Below are 18,687 nucleotides of genomic sequence, written 5' to 3'. Positions count from 1 at the left end.
CGGAGCTTAGAACATACGCGCGAGAAAAAACTGTAAGATTGATTGTAGGTAAACCCCTACAGCGTTGTGGCGGCCGGCTACGAAATCGGTAATGTAGTAAACGCCTTCAAGAAAAATCTCAACGCCGCCTTTATTAAAACATGCTCGCTGTTCATTTATTATATTTTAACAAATTCAAATAACTTTTGTGAACATTCATTCCTTCGTTAACCATCATACCGTAAAGACATGTCAACCTTTTCAAAATTCCAATTTCAATAAATCTTCATAATATTCTGAATCCATATTCTGATGACCTCGACGTGATTTAAAAGAATATATACAGCAGCAATAAGATAGTTTCGCAAAGAAGAAAACCTTAATTTTCTCTGACAAAGAAATGTTTTATTCGCCTGTTCACGAGAGAAGACTTCAAATGGAACCGGAAGAACCAGCAGCAGTGCAGTAAGTATTTACTACCTTTTTCAAATCCTCCTGAGGCAAATATCGAAACGGCTCGACTGGTTAAACTTCCACCATTCTGGAAGGAGAATCCTTCTTTATGGTTCAAACAAGTCGAAGCAGCTTTTTCCATCTGGAACAAACAATTCTACCAATCGTTTCCGACATCCTCGAATCGCCGCCGGAACATGGAAAATATGAAGCCTTGAAGAGCCGAATAGTCACCGTTTTCACAGAAACTACTGAATCAAGGCTAAGGAAACTATTTTATGGACAGCGAGCATGTTTTAATAAAGGCGGCGTTGAGATTTTTCTTGAAGGCGTTTTCTTCATTACCGACTTCGTAACCGGCCGCCACAATACTCCCCCCCGAGTGAAGAAGTCATTGTAAGTAAAAAGGACTTTCTTCAGGATACGTCCAAAGTTGAGGCAAAGAGGGGGTATACCTACTCTTTGCCTGTGTAGACGCATGATGTTGCTGTTTGTTGCTGCTGCAATTAGAGCTACTGCTGCAATTAGGGCTGTTGCATGATATATTGCTGTAAAGAGCTCTAGAAGAATAAAGACTGCTCTCTGTAGTTGTTCTCTTCCTGATTTGTTAGATACACCTAAGATCCCTAGCTGGGGATCGCAAGTTATATATTACTTGTGTGTATTGAGTCCCATTGAAGTTGGCGCACAAACACATTTATGCCGCGTCGGTGAGCCGATAGGTGAGGTGCATCGGCTCACCGACGCGGCGTGAATGTGTTAGTGCGCCAACTTCACTGCGACAACTTCGATGGGACTCACAAGGAAGGTTAGGGAACCCGGAAATTCCAAACATTATGAAACTTCGCATACAAGTACAGTAAGTCATCCGCAATACGACCCTGTTTTCCGTTGGTGCCATAATTCGGTTTTAAAGGGTGAAATTACCCCTTGAAAAAAATTCGGAACTTTCTTTTTTGTGGAATATCTTAAAAACGGTGAGAGATATGAAAAAAAAGTTTAAACAAAAGTTGCACAGTTCTGTGGTGTTTACAAAATGGCGTCAAGAAAATGTTGGGGGGGAGGGGTAACTAAAAAATTATGCATTTTTCAAAAATTTTCTTGACACCATTTTGTAAACACAACAGAACTGTGCAACTTTTGTTTAAACTTTTTTTTCATATCTCTCATCGTTTTTAAGATATTCCACAAAAAAGAAAGTTTCGAATTTTTTTCAAGGGGTAATTTCACCCTTTAAACCCGAATTATGGCACCAACGGAAAACAGGGTCGTATTACGGATGACTTACTGTACTTGTATGCGAAGTTTCATAATTTTTGGAATTTCCGGGTTCCCTAACCTTCCTTGTCAGTTACATGAGTTGCATTGAACTTGTCGCAGTGAAGTTGGCCATGCATTCACTCACTGACGCGGCGTGAATACGTTAGTGCAGGTCTGTCCAAGTAGGGGAAATCCACTCCTGGAACACATGTTCCGGTTCCCCTTTCAACGCTGCTCCTTCAAGTAAGATGGACGGAACCGTCCCATCTTACTTGAAGGAGCAGCGTTGGAAGGGGACCCAAAACATGTGTTCCAGGAGTGGATTTCCCCTACTTGGACAGGCCTGCGTTAGTGAAGTTGGCTACAAATTCACTAACACATTCACGCCGCAGCGTCGGTGAACCGATCTCGCCATTGCCTCACCGACGCGGCGTGAATGTGTTAGTGAATTTGTAGCCAACTTCACTGCGACAAGTTCAATGCAACTCAATGTACATACTACATATATTAATAATGGTGCATGGTGTACCGCAGTTCCTAGTTCGATTCCAAACCTGTATTTTGAAAACTAAGTAATGGTACATTTCTATATTATACGAGATCAAATATTTGATTTTCACGTGGTGTCGGTTCGGATTTACACACAACCACAACAAAACAAAGCAAAGTAAACAAGCGCTGCTGCGCATGTGCAGCTAGACAAAGACAGAAAGACCCTTTATGCAACTTTCTCTTTCTATTCCGCTCTCGGCTTTTCGGCGCTCTCACATGGACTATTCTTATACATATATGGCAGTGACTATATATAGATAGTCACTGTATATGGTCATGCGCGAGAGACAATTATTAGTACGCTTTTTGGCAGAGTGATCCTACTGTTCTTTCTTCTACTATGTCAGTGTTCTGGAAGGATTTTGAATTTATGCCTCGAGAACGAACGCCATCTGTTCTATCCTAGTACAAAAATTTGTGCGCGAGAAAATTTAAATAAAATCATATAAATTACTATACAGATTCCTTCCGACAGATCAATATTTATTTAATTTAAATTATTATTATGTATCAATATCAGATATATGTATACACGAAATAAATGCAATACACACCATTCGAAATAATACTTTTATATAATTAAATTATAAATCGTACAATTACAGGTTAAAACGTTTTATGAACAGGAACAATTTTTTCTTGTTTTATTTTTACATCTTCATAAATTTTACTCCAAGATCCATAATTCCAACTTATCATTTCTTCCATTTTATTTAAATATTCTTCAGCATGTTTTTGTACAATTCTGTAACAGAAAAATATCATTAAATATAGAAATAATTATAAATTCTATTTATTTTGAAAAATTTCGTTAAATTTACTTGTACGTGTTATTAGTATTTGATATTTGTAAATACTCATTAGTAGTATTCGATATTTGTAAATATTCAAGACACAGATCTGCAAAAGTATTTAATGTAATAAGAAGTTTTGTACTAGAGAACCCATGTCTTCCCTTCGCTATGGCAATTGTTCTATCCATACATGCTACACCCTCTTCTATTCGACCTAAAAATTAAATTACATTTTTATTTAAAATTATTTTAGATATCATGTGTAGAAATTAATTTGGTGCTTTTTCCTTTTTTAAGTGAAGATTTATTCCTTAAAAATCATAGAAACTCCAACTTTTGAAATCATATGCTCGCGCCACTTTTTAAATCCATAGTAAATCCAGAATATTTAAATTTTAAATAGTAACTAAAAAGGTGTTATAACCACCTAATATTATAAATACAATTTTGTTATACGAACCACTTTCCATATGTGCTTTAGTCGCAGCACACATAATATTTATCAATGGTTCCTTATTTTGCCAATCCATATTTTGGAGACAAAATGCTCTTTCAATATATTTTGATTTACAGGATTTCATTAAAGTACAAGGCTCACATTTACAAGTAAAATGAAACTGACTTTTTAAAATTTCCTGTCTTTTCTCCATTTCCATATGTCTGAAATGTGGACCTATTAACAATTTCATAACATTAATATTTACATTGCTCTATAAAATACTTAGGAACGAATTTGTATTATATGTTAACGTAACTAGACTAGTAACGCCAACATTACCATACCGTAAGAAATAAAAATTTCTTCATCTGCCAAAATATCTGTCGCAGCTTTAATAATGATATATTGATCCATGAAACTGTAATATTAAATCTTGTAGTATACATATCACATAAATATACATGTACAATTTCAGTTAAGCATATGCTGCGAATACTTACATGGTAATAATATTAGGATTACAAGAATGGTTCATCATACTCGTAGAAGGGTAAATTCCTGATGCCACAATATCTTCCATATTGTCACTTAACAATGTATTTGAACTCGAAATTGCATGTGCATTAGCAATAAGTTGAAGAATATGTTTTAAGAGTAAAGAAGCAACATAAAGTTGTTTGTCATCACGAACTGATTTAAGCGGATCATCAAAAAATTTGTTCATTAAAGATTCTTCAAGAGGCAATTTAAAGAAATCGGTGTATTTCGACAAATATATAGTAAGCACAAGAGCTGTCTGTAAAAATTATCATTGTATAAACTAAATGCAAAATATGATCTCATTTTTTAACAGTGACGGGCAGATCGAGTACCCGTTGAAGAATTCAACATACTTACACTTGCCCGTCATCTTTTTCTAATATACTTACAACCCCATAGTCTATTAAATCATCCACAGGAACTTTATTAAAATGGGTAAGTAAGCTATGCATTTCATTAAATCTGACTGTATCAGTCATAGTTGAACAAGTAAGTAGAACTTTCAACGCTAAACGTCCTATTCCAATGTTCTTCAATAAACCCATTTGGCTTGCTACGCATTCCCACATATGGTACGATGACCATGCTTCGCTTAAACATTCTTCGCTACAGTAACATGTATTCAAACAATTTTTACACCTAAAATAATACAGAACATGAATGCTTTAATATTTAATTGTTTAATTATAAAAATTCTATATTAATTATAAATAACTATAATATAAATATTTAATTAAATATTTTATACATAAAATTTACTTACGGAACAGGAACATCTCTAGTTAAACAATTGCAATGATGGCAATAATCGCTCAACCCATCAAAGTTCACTGATACAAAACTTACAGGCTTTTCTAAGAAAAGAATTTCACCCCTTTTTATCATCCTATTTGCTACCACATGTCTCCCTACTTCTTCGTTATACTTTTTATCTATACCACTTGATGCATTCGGAAAATTCTCATTTTCTTCAAACTTAATTTGAGATTTTATTTTTGATAAACCGTTAATCTTTTGTTCATTAGATTCTGTACTTGAGTCAGAGAGTGTTATTTCAGAAATCTTTTTCTTAATATGATCTGCAAATAAAATAGTTATAGAAATTGTAAATACGTAAACTCATGATGTTACCTTTCATTGCAGCAACAATGTAGTCTGGGTTATTAATCATTTCTTGTACTTTAAACAACATTTCTTCGGCTAACTGCCTCTTGCCTAATTTCAAATAACACTGAGCTGCACGCAAATAGATCTTGTAACACCAATTTACAGGATAATTTAAGTTCAGTGCTAATTTGATATCATTTATACAATCCTTAACATAATAATAACATATATTATTTTATTGGTTTACAAATTTACCAATTAAGCCATTCGCAGGCCAAAGTGATTAACTCCACTTTTTGAATTTTTTTAAATTTTAGTGTCAAAGCACTTGATTGATGTTTAACTTTTTATATTTTATAAATATCCCTACTTTTTGTGTTTTTCAAGCTAATCGATTTGGCAAGTAGACAGCTCATTTACCAAACTTTCAAATTTTTAAAATTGCTAATTTGTTCTATAAAATGCTTCGGAAAAAAATTTTATTATACGCTTTATTTCTAGGGTGGGCCATGTTCATTTTTTCTATAGTATTCCATACCTTAGAAATTCGAAAATTTGAAAATTCGGTTTTTCTAATTTTCTAAATTTCCAAATTACCAAATTTGAAAATTTGAATGTTATAAATGGAGAAATTTGGAAACATAGAAATATCAAATTTTCAAATCTGATAATTTGGAAATTGGCATGTAACTTACATTGTATCTATTTAAATAAAATAAACAGGCAGATCTATTTGCATATGCAATTGACAGTTCATTACTGCTTGGAGGACTATACAATGCACACAATGTGTAAGATACAATACTTTCAGTGTAACGTTTCATTTGGAACCGATCATTTCCTTTCTTCCTGTAAGACTTTCCCAAATCAACAGATTTTAAATCTCTCTTGTCATAATAGCCTTCTAACAATAAGTGTATACGTTTCCTAAATATATGAAGTTTACAATAAAAGCGAATGTTATAGGCACAGAAATAATAAATACTTGCTTACATTAGATTTTCATTGTTTCGCAATTGTATAATCACTTCATCTTCACGTTGTAACTTCTCCCTTGAAATACATGTATCTTTCAACTTGGATATTACGAGTTGTAATGCACGTGACAAATCCATTTCACTGTCGCTTTATTCTACTTTGCTGCAATTCATAAAAAACCATATAAGTATATAAGTAAAAGAATCTTAGTAACCACATTTGCATGAAAATAATTGGACCAAATTACTTTTATATGTTTTTCATTACCTTTATATTTTATACGGATTGCTATAAATAGGACGCCAACAATTACAGATGCAAACATGCAAACGGTACAAAACAAAAGCAGATACAAAACAAAAGCCGATACAAAAATAGTTCAAACTAATTGGGGAGTTATCGATCGATTTTTCGAAAGAAGAGAACACTAACCAGCAGAAGTTCAATGGCTCGATACTTACCAATTTATTGATTGATCCTCTGGCAGTCGGTATGACTGGACATGCCTTTGTTTTCGTCTGAAACCCCAACTCCCGGCGCCATCGGCCACCGGATTTTAAGGTCACATGGAGATATATTTAATAGAATATGTTGATTATCATTGAAAACAATAATGTTGACGAATGGATGAAAATTGAGGGTTAAACTTTACTTTACCGGACCCAAAATTTTCGACATTTTTTTTGTTTAATCTATAGTTTTTGATGCGTAGAATCTGAAAATGCAAGTGTTAACTTTGAGAATCCAATGGTTAAAAGGTTATGAGCATGTAAAGTTTGACACTTAGCGGATTTGCTACGTTATTTTGACGCCATATTGCCTTATATGTATAACCTGATTGGTTCTCGCATAGCCTAGAACTTAACTTCCGCTTACCTTATTTAAAAACATATTGTTATCGAATCGCATGACTGCAAAACCATCGTCACAGGAATTCGCATAATCTTTTGGCAAATTCGTCGTCGTGAAAACAATCCTTCTCCTTCAACCAGTCTTTTGCCGGCCGCCAATTCGATTCTATTTTCTGGGTATGGGTTCCATCACTATCTTTATTTAAATTACTCATAAAATTGATACAGTAGAAGCAATAAGCAAATGCATGGGCTGTACCCTCTCTCTTTCTAATTTTAGTTTTCTTGGGCACAAAACCCAAGATGGCGTTTCAGGGGAAAAAATTCCCCTATATTGCCTCACAAACATTATTGGCGCTAAAATACAAACTACATTTATTTGCCTCTTCACTCATTCGTCCATACTCTATCCATACTCAAACCTATAAAGTCTTAAACTCCACACAAAATAAGTTTTCGCCTCCTTATTGCCACTCCTTTATTTTAAATTTCAGAAACTTCACTCTTGGTAATTATATTATTTTTCCCAATTTAATTCCCAGATCCCCTAACATCAACATTGTTTGGACGTCCATACCCTCAGTGACGTCTTTGTTATATAAATATTCAGTTAGTTCCTTCTTGCTTTCATAAAATCTATCACAAGTCCATATAACACTCTCTCTAAGATAAATATAAACCTAACTAACTCAGACAGTATCAAAGAGTCACCCCAAAAACACACGTTTTTTCCCACTCGAATTTCAAATCAAACTATATCAATCAATCAATTCTATATGATGGTACATTAATCTTAGAAAAAATTGAAGTTGAGCATAGGGGTAGTTTTGAAGATACGGAAGGTCAATCTTTCGAATATCTGAAAAATCCTGCGAATGCCTGAAATACGTCCTGTAAATATCCTATGTTAGAAAACAGGATGTCTTAAAGATGTCGTACAAACGTCACAGAGACGTCGTTAGAACATCTTAAAGATATCTGTTCCAGATATTGAGGATATCTTACGAATATCTGAAAAGTCCTGCGAATGCCTGAAATACGTCCTGTTAACATCCTATGTTAGAAAACGGGATGTCTTAAAGATGTCGTACCGATATCCGACAGATGCCTTACAGTCGTTTTAAAGATGTCTTATGAATGCTCTAAAGATATCTTATATATACCTTACAGATGTTATAAATATTGTTTAATTAAAGTATAATAATATCTTATTTAAACGTAGTCCGTTGATAATATACAATGTTCGTTCAAAATTATTTTGGGGTTACATGATTTCTGTCAAATGCTCTCCTCAGCCAATTTTGTATTGATACCTCTGTTGTTCTTTTGGTATCACCAAGGTTTGCCATTTCAGCAGCAGCTAAAATAAGAATTTGTACCTGTTCAATTATACAGAAATCATCATTGGAAACATTCAAACCAAGGCGATACTTACATATCACCAACCTAGCTAAATGCAAGGTGCAGAATACTTTCTTGCCCTTTCTTCCCAGCCAGCTGTATTTCATAGCTAAGTTGTTGTCTATAATTGAGGACAACACCCTTTTCACAAATTGGTAGTTGTTGTCCCCCCCTATTTTTGCTAGTTCCTGAACCTGGAAGTAAAATATTGTTTGTAAATTATGAAAGATAAAAGCTGTTCAATATATCAGTATCTTGCTTACTGCATCTTTAAAATGGTCCTCCTTTGCTAGGGAGGTATCTAAAACCAATAAATCTTCTTCTCGCGTAAGGGGGAACTTCAGTCCCTCATATCTAGAATATAATGAAACTGACTGTTCTGTAACAGAGCCAACTTTGTGTGCTAATTTTAATTCCTTCATGTCAGCTGTCAAATCCATTAACAATTCGCGGATTAGATGGTTTTGCTCGATTAATGTATCCAGGTATTGATTTCTCTCTCTGCAGCATTTACACATCTCTGAATCATTGCATCCTACAACAAGTTGTTTGTTAGGTATTACATTTGTTGAAATACATTTAATCATGTTTAGAAATTATGTAAATGAATTAACTCACCGCTACTGCTGGGACCTGCCGTGGCTGTTACGGTGGTAGCTGCCGCGGATGATACGGTTGCATTCCCTGCAGCACTATCGCCGACCGTTGTCACTACAAATTGTAGAGAAAAGAATTACATACGTAATTGAAATGATATGTTTTGTAATACCGTAGTCACATACTTTCCTTTCTCCCTTCCGGCATCGGTGGAGGCGAGGGTAAAGTCAGGAAATCACTATCCGATTCCTCGCTCTCCGATGAGACAAATCTGCGAGTCCTTTTTCGTCTTCGCATTGTCTCAACTTCTGACTGAAGGTCGCTAGTCTCCTCCGCTATCCTGGCTTTTTCTCTTGCTTTGATATAAGTATCTGAAAATGTGCAATAGCATATTATAGTGCTTACACGTTTATGTTATCTAACAATCTTAACTTACCAAAAATGCCGTGCTTAAAAATTTGAATGGTATGGGTCGGCCAGGATAAATTTACCGGCTCGGACCTTTTAATTGCGGCTGTTAAGCCGTTTCTGTGCAACGGTGGCCAGTGGCATAAATCTCCTCGCACCCAAGCTGACGGGACAGCCTCGATGGTACCGTCTTCTACAAACCTCACGACGGTCCAAGTGTTTGCTGACATATTTTGTCTTCCTAAAAAATCTTAGGCGAGATTACTTGGAGGACCTTTCCTTAAGAAGGGGAAACGTGCTGGCAGAACGCATATGACCTGCCTCAAAACATTGTCTAAAAGGGTCTAGCGGATAAGCATAGCGAATCCTGCTTTTCTCTATCTTAAGAGGCCAAGGCAATTGGTTAAATATTGTATATTTCTTCAGCTATACTCCCAAATGATTGAAAATTGTATTAGGAATCGTAATGATATTAAGAAAAAAACGCGTTTACATTTCAATATTACCCTTCTTATGAAACTATGTTACATTCATATAAAAATTCTTCGGGGCTACCTAAACAATACGTACTGACCAATCACATTTATAAATACATTTAACATTCGTTCCATTTAACAATGCGTTCGAATAATTAATACGTTCGTTTCGTACCCTGTAAAGATGCCTTAAAGACATGAATTTCAGATGCCTTTACAACGTTCGTTTCGTATCCTGAAAAGATGCCTTAAAGACATGAATTTTAGATGTCTTTACAACGTTCGTTTCGTACCCTGAAAAGATGCCTTAAAGACATGAATTTCAGATGTCTTAACGACGTTCGGGACAAAATATCGCAAAGATGTCCAGGTAAGGTCGTAAGACGTTCAGACGTAAAATGGTCGTAAAATGGATGTCTTTAAGACATCGTGTGCTATCTGGGTAAATTCTCACTATTCTCAATATTGTCCAAGCACTGTACAGGGTGATCTTCTCGCTAGAGGACACAAAGGAACTGGCGACAATGAACCCTTTGACCGCACTATGAAGACACACAGAGTCGTCTTGGCCCGGGTAGGTCCCCAGTAGCACGTGACAATACGGATCTCTTTATGGTGCGGTCATGGGATCCATTGTCGCCCGTGTTCCTTTGTGTTCTCTAGCGAGAGGATCACCCTGTATATGCAAAAACAAGGTCAATACTTCTTTGATAACAGTGGGGATTTTACTAGAATTGGTCAAAATGGTTTTCTGACTCCTCCATCCCTGTTGTTTAGTATTTTAAGGGTTGTTTAATATTTGAAACAACCCTCAAAACAGTTTTTATTGAATTTCTCGAAAACAAATGCAGATACGAAAGAATGTTTTAGACAAAAGTTGTTTGTCTTAAAATTGTACATAAGAAAGGTCTTTTTCATTTTTTCGATAGGACTAATCCTTTACTCGAAAAATCGCAACTGAAAAGATATACAGTTTCTGAAAATAACATTGCAATATAAGCAGCGACTTTTTATATATATGTATTACAACTATGTACATATAATTCAGGCGCTGGGAACAAAAACGGACTGAACTTGGACTCCAAGGACGTAAAATGATTACATTCTTTATTTATAAGTTAATAATTTTCGACCCGTAAAATCCAAAAATATAGGTCTATATAATTTAGGAAATTAGCGGTTCAGAAGTTACGGGTATGTAAAGTTTCGCGTTTTTAGGGTATTTTACACGTTACATCGACGCCATGTTGCTTCCATCTATCATTTGATTGGCCCGCATAGATGAGCACTCAGTGTGTATGTAGTTGCGAGAAAGGAATGAACATATCAGACATCTGGTAGCAAAGTTAAAAATTAAAGAGTGGCTATAGTCACTGCGGCCGTTGAATGAACGTTTTTCGACGTTGGTACGTTGAAGTCACTAGCGTAAATTCTTGATAAAACATCGACAGTACTTTGCTTTTCAAAGTAGTTGATACTAAATGTTCTGTACTTAAATATAATATATTTGGGAAGCAAAGATAACCAATTGAAAGGAATTGCTGAAAGGAAACCAATTGAAATTCAGACACGCAAATCACAATACAGTTACTCTATAATGTGTATGTGTATCGTGAGTTCGTTTTCTGAAAACGAGAAAAGCCTCAACAAAGTTTGACAGTTAACAGTCTTGCTCTCTGGGGAACGGTTTGACACTGATCCATTGAAATTTTAATTATGTGCATGAACGTATTTAACAGTAGATTTATTAAAAGAAAGATGATATAACATGTCATTCATATCCTTTTAAATAACTAATATGACGTTACTATAATAATTATAAACCGACCTCGTTGGTCATGGATGACGGTCTTATTCACATTTTTCAAATACTTGAATTGTAAAGGTAAGGTTAAGTAACAGTGTTATCAAGTTTGCAATAATATCAGAAATGTTTTACAATTACAGGTCAGTGTTTCGTGCACAATTAATAACTTGATAACAGTTACACAATGGCTTCTGCTATGGAGCAACAACAGCAGCAACAGCAGCAGCAGCAACAACAGCAACAGCAACAACAGCAGCAGCAGCAGCAAACTACTTTAGAATTTTATCAAGCGATGGCTGATTTTAAAAACATGTTCCCACAAATGGACGATGATGTGATCGAAGTATTATGATCGATACAAATATTGCGTTATATAAGATAGATATAACATCGTTTCATTTTATCTTTCATTTACTTTAAACAAAATCTTCCAGGCTGTATTAAGATCTAATCAAGGAGCTGTCGATACAACCATCGATCAGTTACTTACTATGAGTACAGACAATGAAAATGAAAAGATTAGAAGCGAATTAGAACAAAGCGAAAAGTCACCGGGTACCTCGAAACTGTCGACAATAGATACAAACGTATCGTTAAAAAGCATACGCAAATGGCAACCCGCTATGTTAGGGCCATTACCAGATACATTCCTTAGAGTTTCTCAACAAGTTCCAGAGGACGGTTTGGACACGTCGTACTTACAGGAAAATTCAATGTTAGAAGACGAGAGAATCGCTATGTTCCTTCAAAACGAAGAATTCATGGCCGAATTACGTTGGAACGAAGATTTTTTGTCAACCTTGGAAAATGGTTATTAATTCGCTGTTATAATCTACAGGGTGTTAAAAAATTGTCCTAAGAGCTATACACCGTTGGATAGATCACGGAAAATCGAAGCGAAATGTTCTGTAGCATTTTTCGATTGGAGCAGTAGTTTAGCCACACTTCGTTGTTGAAAATTGACCAATCAGCGCGCAGCTTGAGTGGCGAGACACGCCTCCTTTGCCGCCGCCACGCCACACCGAGAGTCGTAGTGCGACGGCGGAGGCGGAGCAACCGAACGGAGACTCCCTCCGATTCCGTGTAGTCTCCCACTCCGCGCGTCTTGCCACTCAAGCTGCGCGCTGATTGGTCAATTTTCAACAACGAAGTGTGGCTAAACTACTGCTCCAATCGAAAAATGCTACAGAACATTTCGCTTCGATTTTCCATGATCTATCCAACGGTGTAGAGCTCTTCAGACAATTTAACACCCTGTATACGTATAGTTAAAGAAATGTATAAACTTAAAAAGTTATAATTATTACAGATACTAAAATCCAAGGAACAAATCTAGAGAAATGCACCGGTCACATCAATCACGACGATGAAGATCTGTTCAAAGAGAGATTAAAGAATATGGGAAAAAGTATATACAATTTTACATTTAATAATAATCATATTCTTAATGTTATTAAATATGTATTAAACATAATGCTTATATTTTAGTGTCTCGACGTAAGTTTGCGCAGCTTACCAAAGTGTTTACACGCAGTAAAAAACGTGGAGGTAGACAGTTATTACCTCCGACGGCTTCTTGTGATGATTTATTGGATCCTGAGGGGTCGTCTAGATCTCAGCCTTAAAAATTTGACGAATCCCCTTGTTTTCTCAGAAAATAATTTCAGTAAATGATACTTATAATAATGTGTCGTCCAGAAGTAAAAAAAAAGCATATCTACATTAATAATTGAATGGAAACTTACAAGAAAAATTTAGATTGAAATAGTTATACCTATACAGATTGTCTGAAGCTAAAAGTAGCAGTCTTATGTCTTGAACAATGATTAATTATGTCGATATTTATCGAGTTGTCTAAATAACTCGATTCAAAAGCTTAGAAAGATCAAAAAGCAGAATATGTGAATAACACTACTAGATATTATAAAAGGAAACAAAAAATACAAAATATTTCGTATTTTAATAATATACTATGAATAAGAACACGTTCTATATAGCAGCGGTACAATAATTACTACTGTCATATTGTTAAAATAGGTACGTGTGAAACTTTCATGGTAATGTTCTTTTAATTATAAGGATATACGTGTCACTTAAATCTTTACAAACGGTTTATCATTGTTTTTTTTTTTATGTTATTTATATTATTATTTATACATAGTGAAATGTTGATATTATTTTACAAAATTTATAACTGTTTTTTTAATGAAAGCTTTTTGCGACTTATACTTATTTAAAAAGCAATGTTTGTAATTAATAGTAAATGTTGTTGACGTATACAAATAAACAATATTTACAAGTACTATAATATTAATTATACGATAATAGTAAAGAATAGATTTCTGTTTGAAGGTATTGCAAACTATTAAGATCAAAAGTTATATATACATATATATATATATATATTTGATTTGAAAACGATACTATAATTTATTTATTATTATAGTAATAATACTATTTTTGATTTATAAATCAAATACCGACTCAATGACAAATACCACTCAAAAGCAGCTATTTAGAAGTACAAGTGTAATGAATTCTAGTCTGTTTATCTAGCCATGACTTATTTAATAACAATAAATATCAAGCATTGCAGTTGTAATGTTGGTATAGAAAATATATGAACAAGCATAATTAAATATAACGATACATGCTACAGGCATGAGAATAAATGAAAAAAAAAGAAAAAAAAATACTAAACTTCAATATACCTATGTAAAAATAAACCGTACAGTTTTTAGTGTCTGATGAATCAAACTTTGTTCAACACGTTAACATATATTTTTATTTTCTCATTATTGTAATATATAATACAAGTTATAAAAGGATTATGAAAATAAAATAAAATTTATAGCATATGAAATATTGTAAAACTATTATTTATAAAACATACAGTGGTATACATTGTTTTTATTATACAATAGCGATTAAAAAATATGGAACAAAAAAGAATATTTAACAATCTTAACAAACTTAATCAATTTAATATTGCATTTTATTACAATACTATATATCAGACTGTTTGAAGAACACTCTAGCTCCAGATAAACTGTAATACAGTAACTGAAACTCAGCAGTTCTTTCTGCGATACGTTTCAAAGTTAATGCCCTTGTTTGTTGCAATTTTTCATCACCATGATCATTTTTATTCTCCGCAGCCTGTTTCTCAGCGTTCAGGTGCTGTTCAACCGTTTTGAACCAGTGCAAACTATCCAATTCTGATGACTGATTTAAAAGAGCATTTATGTAAGCAATCCCCATTGCAAAACCATCATCGGTAAAAGCTGCACCGGTTTGATTTTTTTTAAACATTTTCTCTTTATTCGATATCGAGTTATCGACAAAGCTCAGCGTTAACGGTGGTATAATAGCATAAAATTGTTGCAGATGATGGGATTCAGTATCGCGAAACGCAGAAGCGAACACATCAACGAGAAGCTTGAAATACTGTATACCCTCGGTAAAATTTCTCACCAAATTTGCGATATCATTTTCTAAGCACTTCGCTGCAGCCTGAGTCGTTGTGCTATAATTTAAATTTTTACACATTAATTCAAACGGTACCGACGAGTTGATGTCAGGCAGAAATGAAATTGCATTGGAACTTGCATGCAGTCCACCGGATCTAATTAATCTTACGTAGCCTAATGCATTTCCAATTTGTGTGATCAACTGCCGGAATTGATCCAAATAACTCAGACCATCGGGCGACATGCCCAATTTTCTGATTCCTTTTTGAAATTTTTCTGCTCTCTCATATGTGTAAGGCGTTGATCCATTCTCTCGTTGATTCTTAATAAACCTTATGTCTCTCATTAATCTTGATTTAATGTGCTCGTCGAAAAGAAACTGTGAAAATGTATGTAGCTTTATGCGAAGAAATTGATATACAAAGTTAACGGTTGTACTCATAATACCTGTTCCATGGGTTCTAATTGAATTCGCTATGTGCCTAATTCCAATGGTATTTAAATGTTTATTGTTACTTGTATGCTCAATGAATGTTTGCGTGTTTAAATTGTACAGATACTTTGATACAAACACGTGGATATTCCTCATTATTTCTAAAGCATCTAAACCTTGCTCCAAAGTTTGAGTAGGTAAGTGATTTTGAACGGTATCAAGATTCAGTTTGTAATAGGCAAGAGCGTGCATCATTCTGTAAGTTTTCCAGTCATGTAACGCTACAGTTGTAAGATTATAAAACATACCATCAAGATAGTGTTCGACGAATCGTTTGGCGTATATCATACTGTTGGCCAGAGGAAGTGGTAACGCTCTTACTATTCTTCCACCATCCTTTGCTCCGATGTTAAATGGATTAGTAGAATCCAACTTTAAATGCGCATGAACATGAAGTCTTAAATTTGTTTCAATCTCGTGACAAACAGGTTCCAATATGTTCTTAGTTAACATTTCTCTTAATTGCATGATTCTTTTATTCTTTAAATCTGATCCCTCTTGTTCGCTAATGGTACTGTTAAATGCATTGAATAAATGAACAATATGATTGACGCTTACATTTCTATCCGTTACAAAAGAGAAATAAGCTGGAATTATATTCTGATGATGCATCAATATGGAATAATCACAGAATTCAGAAATGATATTATGCAAATCAGCGATAATATCATAATTGTCTAATAAAAATCTTAACTTAATCGTATCTTCTTCTCTAAAAGTATCAGTTAATTGACCGGCACAGGCTAGAGTGCATCTGATTATTAATCTTCTATCCGCACTAGCCGGTCCGTTTAATAATCTCATACTTAAACCTATCAGTGACAACGTGTCTAATTTTTCTTTACTGTAACCTTTATCTTTTTGAATTAAACTTTTCCGTGCTGTTTCTAATGTAATTAAGATATAATAACTCAAATATTGCAACACCTGGCTTTGCGATTGCACTATTATTGGTCCCAATAAGTAGAACATAGTCTGCAAGGATTTTTGAACTTCTATTAACCTACATATCAATTGAACGGTGTTACGATTCATAGGTTTAATAAGAGTTGCGTGCATATTCATTATAAAAGATATAATTTCCTTTATCTGAGATAACAGGTTGACCAAGTCTACCAGTAAAGACTGCTTCTGGCCAATATCCGAAACCTGCAGACCAGTCTTCACGAGGATACTTTGCATTTCCATGCACCATGTTACAGCTCTGTGAATTAAATGGTTTACAGTTTGAGACAGCTTCTGCGTCCTGGAGCCCAATATCTTTTCACCCACTTGGGAACTGGCTGCGTTACCAAATTCCTTTGGCAAGAAATCACTTAGAAATTTGCTCGGAATCCACATAACGTTTCCCACCAAAGTTACAGCGTAACACTTCTTATTAATTTCGAGCACTCGTTTAATTAACCTTTTATCACAGGTACCAAACAATTTTGTAACTACGACAATACCAATGTTCACCCTAACCCAATTTTTGTTCACGGCCATGTTATCGTTGGTCTTACTTTCTATATCAGACATTAAATTTTTCAAATAGCTTGTAATCTGTTCGCTCATTACAGGCCCTTTGCTTACATCCATTACATGTTCGATTGTTTTGGAAAACAAAACCTTCTTCAATAAATGTTCTTGTAAATCTTTTAGCAATTTGTCAAACATATGCAGCTTCGATTCGCTTATACCAAATTGCGACGGATTATGTGTAACAGAACGTACATGCATTCTGTATTTCTTCCATTGTTCTAATAGCGACGGTTGAGATTCAACAATTTCATCCAATGTTAAAACAATTGTAAACAGACTGATGAAATGTTCAATTAATACGGGTAAATAAACTTCGTTAGAATCACCGGATAGACTAGATAATTGTTCGGTCGTTAAACGTACCACCGTTGATATTCTATTCACGAAAACGAATAGATCTTGTAAATCGGAAAGAAGAGACGTAATATTATAATGATTATCCTCTGTGCCCCTTTCTCCATGAGTAAAGAGTTTTTTATAAAAAACCTTAGCTTCCTCTTCCAAGAGTCTAATTTCTCTGCACGTGCCGGCAACAGCAGCGAGTAATTTTGATAAGAACTTATTTTCCATTTCTATCAAACTAATCAGACTGGTATCTTCGACAGGTTTATATACAAGTCGAAGAGGGCCTTCTATGAAATATTCCAACGTAGAATCCTTTTTCCAGGTCTTCTCTGCTAAGTTCTCAAAAAATTCTCCATATTTGCGTAAATGTATTGCACCTGCCGCTTTGTATATGGTTTCATCCTTTCTTGAATTCCAAGCTGAAGATTCTATCATTGTTAGGCCGTTTAATTGTTTAATATTAATCAGACTACACGTTGAATGGCTGATTTTCTTGATAAATTAAATAACATGCAGGATGTTATTACTAAATCTGTATCATGTTCTTTAGTGATCTATACATGTTACAATATTTCATATTATTTCAATCCTTTTCAATCAGTGATATCTGAAACATTTAAAGTGTTATTACAATACTATTTCTAACAGATGGAACAAATAAAATAATAAATTTAATTTATTTAAAAAATTGATTGTTCGTGTAATTCTATAATTACCATATTATCTGCTTCTTTTATATATCTGAATTATTCCCAAAGGCATGAAAACAAACTAAACTTAACAATAAAGAAGTAAAATAATATTTGTATAAATAAAATCCATAACAAAACTGTCAATGTGACACATGTTTAACTTCTAGGGAATTTTGTAAACTCTGGTCACTGAGTATACTTGGTTGCACTTTCTCTGTAATATTGACTACCTTCAAGAAAGTCATACTCTAGAGGCGAAAATGCCATAAGAGAAAAAGAATTTCTCAATATTTTTAGGAGCTACATATATAAAAAGTCTGCGCATGCCTTTGTTCTCGGCGGATCATGATTTTGGAAATCTTCAAATCTTTGCATGTACAAAGCATTATGACGATCGTGCCTGTTTTATCAATCTCTCTTCTATCACACTTCGCACTCACCATTGAAAATACAAAATTTTGACTCCCTCTGATTCTATTTTTTAGAAGCCAGTAAAAATCAGCACAAGTCCGAAAAAATTATTA

At 34.3% G+C, this 18,687-nt stretch overlaps 4 protein-coding genes across 8 annotated transcripts; 1 reads left to right on the top strand and 3 right to left on the bottom strand.

Moving 5' to 3' along the window:
- Positions 1 to 2,800: 2,800 nt before the first annotated feature.
- Positions 2,801 to 6,934, bottom strand: LOC114879505 (SET and MYND domain-containing protein 4-like). The gene is made up of 11 exons (XM_046289255.1): positions 6,564 to 6,934; positions 6,118 to 6,264; positions 5,820 to 6,051; positions 5,149 to 5,332; positions 4,781 to 5,096; positions 4,407 to 4,656; positions 3,978 to 4,273; positions 3,822 to 3,895; positions 3,499 to 3,711; positions 3,066 to 3,252; positions 2,801 to 2,989 (listed from the first exon to the last, which is right to left on the bottom strand). The coding sequence occupies exons 2-11, from the start codon at positions 6,237 to 6,239 to the stop codon at positions 2,851 to 2,853; spliced, it is 2,013 nt and encodes a 670-aa protein (XP_046145211.1). The 5' UTR covers positions 6,240 to 6,264; positions 6,564 to 6,934; the 3' UTR covers positions 2,801 to 2,850.
- LOC123988599 lies at positions 6,789 to 11,149 on the bottom strand. 3 transcript variants are annotated; one of them, XM_046289264.1, is made up of 8 exons: positions 10,290 to 11,149; positions 9,388 to 9,609; positions 9,137 to 9,322; positions 8,973 to 9,065; positions 8,618 to 8,889; positions 8,389 to 8,548; positions 6,979 to 8,313; positions 6,789 to 6,817 (listed from the first exon to the last, which is right to left on the bottom strand). In XM_046289264.1, the coding sequence occupies exons 2-7, from the start codon at positions 9,587 to 9,589 to the stop codon at positions 8,207 to 8,209; spliced, it is 1,020 nt and encodes a 339-aa protein (XP_046145220.1). In that variant the 5' UTR covers positions 9,590 to 9,609; positions 10,290 to 11,149; the 3' UTR covers positions 6,789 to 6,817; positions 6,979 to 8,206. The 3 variants fall into 3 exon arrangements, with proteins under 3 accessions (XP_046145220.1, XP_046145222.1, XP_046145221.1); XM_046289266.1 differs by having other exon boundaries at positions 9,388 to 9,600; XM_046289265.1 differs by lacking the exon at positions 10,290 to 11,149 and adding an exon at positions 10,011 to 10,101 and having other exon boundaries at positions 9,388 to 9,600.
- Positions 10,184 to 14,485, top strand: LOC114879506 (CUE domain-containing protein 1). Of its 3 annotated transcripts, none has more exons than XM_046289270.1 (5): positions 10,184 to 10,205; positions 11,783 to 11,985; positions 12,077 to 12,452; positions 12,952 to 13,050; positions 13,131 to 14,485. In XM_046289270.1, exons 2-5 carry the CDS (start codon positions 11,827 to 11,829, stop codon positions 13,265 to 13,267), a joined length of 771 nt encoding a protein of 256 aa, XP_046145226.1. In that variant the 5' UTR covers positions 10,184 to 10,205; positions 11,783 to 11,826; the 3' UTR covers positions 13,268 to 14,485. The 3 variants fall into 3 exon arrangements, with proteins under 3 accessions (XP_046145226.1, XP_029050316.1, XP_029050315.1); XM_029194483.2 differs by lacking the exon at positions 10,184 to 10,205 and adding an exon at positions 11,279 to 11,436; XM_029194482.2 differs by lacking the exon at positions 10,184 to 10,205 and adding an exon at positions 11,280 to 11,720.
- A 71-nt stretch (positions 14,486 to 14,556) lies between these two features.
- LOC114879510 (WASH complex subunit 4) lies at positions 14,557 to 18,324 on the bottom strand. Its single transcript, XM_029194493.2, has 2 exons — positions 18,188 to 18,324; positions 14,557 to 18,078 (listed from the first exon to the last, which is right to left on the bottom strand). The coding sequence occupies exon 2, from the start codon at positions 17,904 to 17,906 to the stop codon at positions 14,649 to 14,651; it is 3,258 nt and encodes a 1,085-aa protein (XP_029050326.2). The 5' UTR covers positions 17,907 to 18,078; positions 18,188 to 18,324; the 3' UTR covers positions 14,557 to 14,648.
- Between the last annotated feature and the right edge of the window lie 363 nt (positions 18,325 to 18,687).

Source organism: Osmia bicornis, chromosome 16 (assembly GCF_907164935.1).
Source record: "Osmia bicornis bicornis chromosome 16, iOsmBic2.1, whole genome shotgun sequence".
In the NCBI taxonomy this organism is placed as follows: domain Eukaryota; kingdom Metazoa; phylum Arthropoda; class Insecta; order Hymenoptera; family Megachilidae; genus Osmia; species Osmia bicornis.
Note: the sequence above shows the minus strand (reverse complement) of the source record. Positions and strands in the feature narration are given on the sequence as shown.